The 6,334-nt window shown below is 56.5% G+C and overlaps 1 protein-coding gene across 1 annotated transcript; it reads left to right on the plus strand.

Annotated features, from left to right (window-relative positions):
- Positions 1 to 4,662: 4,662 nt before the first annotated feature.
- On the plus strand, positions 4,663 to 6,127 carry EIF4EBP1 (eukaryotic translation initiation factor 4E binding protein 1; the record flags this gene model as incomplete). The annotated part of the gene is made up of 2 exons (XM_010150785.1): positions 4,663 to 4,833; positions 6,096 to 6,127. Coding segments are annotated over 2 exons (203 nt in total), but the record flags the coding sequence as incomplete, so codon positions are not given.
- Positions 6,128 to 6,334: the final 207 nt, after the last annotated feature.

Consider the following 6,334-nt stretch of genomic DNA (forward strand, 5'->3'; position numbering starts at 1 on the left):
GGTTCTTCCCCCAGTGCTGGGCGGGTGGGGCGGGGGTCTTGTCTTGCTGTGTGGGGGCTCCTGTTCCAGAGCGGGGCCTTCCTTTGACCAGGGTGTCGATTAGGGACTGGGGGGGCTCTCCTGTTCGAATAGGGACTGGGGGGGCTCTCCTATTCTCCGGCGGGGAGCGGGGCAGCCTGTGTTTTGCCCAGGGGCTGTTGGGGACCTTGGGGGGCTCTTAATCAGATGGGGATATACGGTGGGTGGTTCCCACTTTGACTCAGGGTTTGGCAGGGAGCTTGTACGGGTAGTGGGGAGGCTTTTTCGTGGGTGGTGTGTGAGGAGGACCCCCATTTGAGCAGCAGCACCTGCGTGGGCCAAGCGCTGGCTTGGCGTTGCAGGGCCAGGCTTTTCCTTGGGAGCTTGGGCACTGCTGTGAGGGAAAACAAGGGATTCGAGGGCCTTCTGCCTTCCCAAGAGTGTGCTGGAGCCAGTGCAGCGAAACCCCTTCTGCCTGCATGTCTGAGCTGAGAAACAAGGCTGCTGCTTGAGCTCCTGGGTAGTCTTGCAGAGAGCAAACCCATCCTCCAGTTCGAGTTACTTATTAATTCTAATCTCTAATATTTGCTCTTTCCTCTGGCCGTAAATAAACCTGGGGCCTCTCTTTTTTTTCTCACCCCAAGTTGCTCAAACTTCTGAAAGTGCGGTGTTCCTCTGCAGCAAAAAGGGCAGAGGGTTGGTTCCCTCTCTTTGCTGCAAGCCGCATTGCTCAGCCCTGATAACTGCTGTGTGGCTACCAGGAATCTCTCAGGGTGCTGATCCTCAAATAAGGAGGATAAGCTGACGGGGGAGGGTTAGCCCTGCTCGCTGCCCGCTCAGAGCGCAGGCAGCTGAGGGGCGTTGCAGCTACGCTGCCCGCAAGATTAGCGTTTATCTCAGCAATGCCCACGGCGTCCCGCCCTTGGCACTGCAGCGGGGACACAGCCATCGGAGCTCCCTGAAGGGCTCTTCCATCTGGGCGGTTTGGCCCCCGCGTCGTTTGAGTCTGTTTATTTTGAGACAAGCAGCTGCTGTTCCAGATGACGACGCTGGGCACCAGATCGGTTTGTATTTCCAGCTGCGGCAGCTGCCCGCGCTCCCGCTGGTCGGGACTCGAGATAATTCATTCCATACCTTTAAGAGGTTTTCCTCCCCGTGTGCTGCTACATAAAAGATCAACGTGAGCAGCAGAAAAAAAGCTCACCCAAAAGACCACACTACATGGCGGGGGGTGGTGGGTGATGTTTTGTTTGTCCCTCAGACCTCTCTCTTTGCAACACAGCATTTAAGGGGTTAAACCAGAGAGAGGGGGGAAGTCAGCGGTGCTGACTCACTTGGGTTTTTGTGTGTTTGTGCAGAAAAGCTTGATCGGGGAGCTGCAGTTCTGGGGTTATTTTTGCCATATGCTCTCCCTTCTCTGAAAGCAGCACATAACGGAAGGGCTTAACCGGCTCTTGCGGTAATTGTGCCGTGGAAGAGGGAATGAATTCCGCAGCTCCCTTCATGTGCTCTGCATAGCAGCCTAGAAGTGAACACTTCACAGTGCTGTGCGCCGTAATTAGCCTTCCAGGATTTCCACTGCTTGTCTCTGGAGAGTTAATGAATGTCTAGAGGGTGGAGGAGGAGCGGAACTCGATTGTTCGGGTGTGCGCACCTGGCAAAAGCCACAGCGCTCTCGTGACGGAGCGGTGCTTTGCTCTGCCCCAGCCTGTTTGAGGACACCCTGTGCTGCTGCTGCCCAGCCGAGGGCACGGGCTGTTCGCCTTCAAGTTGTTTGATTTGGGTGTGAAAAGGAGGAATGGTTCAAAAATCCCCAAGGACTTGGCGGGGTGTTAGCCTTGGGTTGTTGGTCTGCCTCCCTGGTCACTGCTGCAAAGAATTCCTTGGCCTCCACAGTCTGGAAGAAGCTCTTGTGGAAGCAACTCTCAAATTTCACAGCAAACTCCCTAAAATAAGTTTCACCTACAGAAAACTCATTAAAGTGTCACTTTAAATATCCTGGGGCCAGGCCAGCTGGGACTGGGAGCCTCTTCCTGGGCCGTGCTCCTGTCGGCTCTCTGCTAACCCATCCGTGTGCTGGTTGAACGCCGCGTGATTCCTGCGTGTAAGCCCCGACCGCTGTAAGCGTAACGCATCCCGTGCTTCGGAAGCGCTCGGTTTGGGTCCCCTTGTTAAACACGTTCACGGGTACAGCCCGCTGGAGAAAGTGGGTTTTCCTGCAGAGCAGTAGGCTAGATCCGAAGGATCAGAAGCGCAGAGCGAATCACGCTTGTTGTGCAAAGCCTCCGACTAATTTCAGAGAAGAATTGCGGGCTGGTATCTCCGAATTCATCCCTCCGGCTGGACGTAGTGCCAGGGGTGTGAGCGATTGGAAAAAGGGCTCCGTGCCAGAGCCACGGACCCGCAGCAGCAGCGCTGGGTGACTGGAGGCTTTTGGAAAGCTGGGGCTCGCTGCGGTGCGCTCAGCTGTGTGCGTCTGCCAGCCAAGGGTGTGGAGTCGGAGCGGGGAACGCTCCCCTTTCCCAGCCAGCGGATCCGCCTTTTCATTACCGCCTCTGCTCTGGTCTGGCTTTGCTGCTTGGGGTCCGAACCACAAGCTTTGCCTCCTGAGGAAAAGAGAGGGAGTTCTTGGAGCAGGGTGCTGTTGAGTCTCCAGAAGTATTGAGGTGACACCCCGAAACAGAGGATAGAAGGGGTGGGCGGACAGTCTTGTGTCGGGATGCTCTAAACCGGTAGCAGGGGAGCAGCACAGCCCGCTGCGGGACTGACCCGGGCGAGCGGTCTTGCTGTGGTTTCGAGTCAGCAATCAGGGGAAAGGACTGTGCCTGTCCTGGCTCCTCGCCGAGGGCACGTGCACGCGCTGTCCTTCAGTAAACCCACGTGCAGTAGTAGCTGGGGAGGCCCTCCAGCTTGTCACGAGCCGAGAGGCACGGCGAGCCGCGGTGCTTGCCACGGGTGCCGCAGGTGCTGGCTGTGCCTTGGGCGGAGGAGCTGCCTCCGGCGCTGCTGGCTCGGCCAGAGGGATGGGGTGGCCCTTAGAGCAGGCAGCTCGGGGTGCCTGGGCTCCGTCAGGGAGCAGGAAAGGAAAGAGGTGCGGTAGCGGACGCTTCCTCAAACCTCGTGTTTCATCCTGATGGAAATACTCAAAGGGAGCCGAACTCGCATCCGAATTCCCGAGTTGTGCAGCGGGAGTCGGAGCTGTGGGAGATACAGGCAGGGCTTTCCGGGGCAGAGCAGTCCCCAGGGGGTCTTTACTACTAAACAGGGACTAGGGTCCCATACAGCGCAGGGCTGCTACCAGTGCAGCTTTACCTCGGGAGGAGCCTGTCCACGGCCTCGGGCCGTGCCTGTTGACAGCTACGGCTTCGCTTTCCCAAGCTCCGGGCATGTGACTGTCAGAGGAACGTGAACCAGGTGGGGAAGCTCTAATCTGCCTGGACTGTGCTCCTGATTCCTGGTACTCAGCTGGGCTTCTAGGAAGCCCTGTCCTCGCCTCTGAACCTCCCAGGAATTCAACGCTAGCCTCGCCTGCCTTCTCAAAGCCAGGACTGGAGCCCAGCTCTGCTTGGGTTAGATCTCCCCTTGCATCGAGTGAAGCAACTCAGATTCACAGCCTCCTTGTGAAAAGGTTTCCAGCGTTTTGGGAGCTCGTTAGCAGAACTGTCTTGAAACATGGGACCCAGCTGCGTTATTCTAGAGCCCTGCTTCAAACCGTACCGAGTCCCTGGACAGAGCTTGTTGCCCTGCACGTGTGTTTAAAGTTTTCCAGGGAGTACACGAGAAGTTGCCCTTCCCTCTCGCTGGAACGGGATCAGAGTGGTGAGGGCCTGATCCAGAGAGGAGGGTTGCAGGCCGACCTCTCGGGGAGAAGAAAAACTTGATTTTCAGTACTTCCTGGGTTAAGGCTGCAGTCTGTTTGCAGGGATCCCTTTTCTCTGTGTGGTTTTGATCTTTTTCCAAGGCAATTCCTTTATGAGGAACAGGCTGTTCAGTCCAGCGGTATTCCTAGAAATCCGTGCTGGGAGCCGCTGTTCCCGCGGAGGCTGGGCTGGAGCTGGCTCCTTCCGGAGAGGGCAGGGGGAGTGGGGCGTGCTCTGGTTACCAGTAAAACAGACGGGCAGTAACAGCTCCGTGTCCGAGCCTTTTGGAAGGCGTAAGCCTGCAGGACGGCCGGCAAAAGGAGGTGCAGGAGCTCCCACTGGGCGGAGTTGGGAGAAGTAAGGAGCCCCGGCCCGTTGATGTGTGCCTGTGTCTGCCTACAGCTCTCGGCCCCGGGTGCCTTGGAAAAGCGCCGAGCGTTTGCGAGCCGACGTTAAGTTCACTTCACTGTTTTGGTTTCTTCGGGTTTTGCTGTGACCTTGACGATCCAGCCCCTTCTACCTACCCCACGCAGCATCGCTCTGGGCCTCGCGGTCTTGTTCTCCCTGTGCACCAGACCGGTAGCGTCACCTATTACTTGGGTACCTCTTTCATACCGTGTTTTTGGCAGAGTGTTAATTGTATCCGGCTTTTCTTTTTAAGGCAGCGCAGAATGAACAGAGCAAGTGATAAGTAATAGGTGTCCAGTCTGGCCCTTCCAGCTGTGAAGATGGCCCAGCCATGTCTCATTCCAAACCTAAAAACTGTGTTGTTCTCTCCTTCCAGGAACCAGGATTATTTACGATCGGAAATTTTTGATGGAGTGTCGCAATTCTCCGGTTGCCAAAACGCCACCGTCCCACCTTCCGGACATTCCAGGTGTTACGAGCCCGAATGTGGAAGAGTTAAAGACTGAGAACAACCACGTCCAAAACTGTGATGAGAAAGCGAGCACGGGTGAGTGCGGGGCACCGCTGCGCCCCACAAGTCCTGGAATGCGTGTGGAAAGGAGCCCGGGGCTCCCTCCAAGCTGTGGCCAGTGCTCTAACTTCTCGAGCACCTGCCTGTGCTTGGTGGCACCAAGTGATTAGGCGCTCCTGGTTTTGGGTTGTGCTGTGCTCCCCGCTAATGGGACTCATCTTTTTCTTCAGTTAATGAAGTGTAATTTGTTATAATTCCTTAATTCCCCTTAATTTAGCCCTTGGGAAATGCTCCTGTGGCGAGAGCGTGGGTGCAGCTGGTGCTGCCTCTCCCGTTTTCGGCCGTTGTGCAGCTGCGTTGCGTTTTTCACAAAGATTAGATTACAGCTCAGGGTGGGGCTGGGGCTTTTAATACCAGCCCGAGCCGTGACTTTGCTCACCCCCGAGGCAGCTGGCGTACGAGTGAGCCGGCTTTGCGTTGGATAGAATTCCTGCTTGGGGCATATCCCGTAGGCCGTGTCCGTCGCAGGGGGGTTCTGCGGACGTAGCGGGTGTCCGTGGGTGGGGTCCCCAGGAGGTGAGAGGCTGTCGGCCAACTTCTGCCCCGACACTTCCCTAACAGCACGATGAGCAGTTATTGCTCTTGAATGCTCTTTTTTTTTAAGCTGTGAGATACTCCTTGAAGCAACCTGAAACTGCTGAGTAGGATTATTTGTGTTCTCTCTAAAAATAAATTTCGGCATGCTCGTTCGCTGGCTCCCGCGCTCGCTCCGAGCCGGCATCGCACCATGCCTTTTGTTAGGCGCCGTCGTGACCGGCAGCGGATTCCCTGGCGCAGGGAACGCTGGCTGCCAGCTTGGTTGGAGCCCCGTCCCAGGCAGCAGGGGCAGATGGTCGCTGCTGGCGTTGGCGTCCCGTGGGACGGTGTGAGCCGTGGGGGCAGCTGGAGGGACAGCGAGCGGGAAACGTGCGCCTGTGTCTTCGGCACCAGGTGTTTCTACCAGGGGTTGTCATCAGCGTTATTCCGTGGATTTCCGTGTGAAAAAGAGTGTGGGGACAGAAATGAATTACTTAAAGGGCATCTCTACTTCTGCTCGTCTCTCTGCAAGTAAGATCCCCTCTAGGCAGACGTTTTGCTTGTAGGAGGTGATTTTCCTTTCGGACTCGATGCCCAAATGCAGAGTTGGAGCGGCAGCTCCACGTTCCTGGAGCACAGTTGACTGGTGCCTCTTCACTGAAATAGTTGGTATTTGATGTGGAATTCTGAGGACCCACTTGTGGTTTTGTCCCTCTCGACAGGCGAGGAAGAGCAGTTTGACATGGACATCTAAAGCACGTGCCCCGAGAGTGCTTATCCAGTGAAGAACCAGGACCTTGTCTTGAGGATTCCCACCAGCCAGGCTTAAGAGTAGCCCACGCCTTGAGTGCCTTCCTGCTTCCCGGGAAAGGCAGTCTCTTCCCTTCTGAGAACGGAGCGCGTCCTGTTACCGGGACCGAGTCTCAGCCTCTCCGTCCGGGGGCGAATACACCAGCGCAGC

The sequence above is a fragment of the Eurypyga helias genome, unplaced genomic scaffold (assembly GCF_000690775.1).
Source record: "Eurypyga helias isolate BGI_N326 unplaced genomic scaffold, ASM69077v1 scaffold39654, whole genome shotgun sequence".
Taxonomy (NCBI): Eukaryota; Metazoa; Chordata; class Aves; order Eurypygiformes; family Eurypygidae; genus Eurypyga; species Eurypyga helias.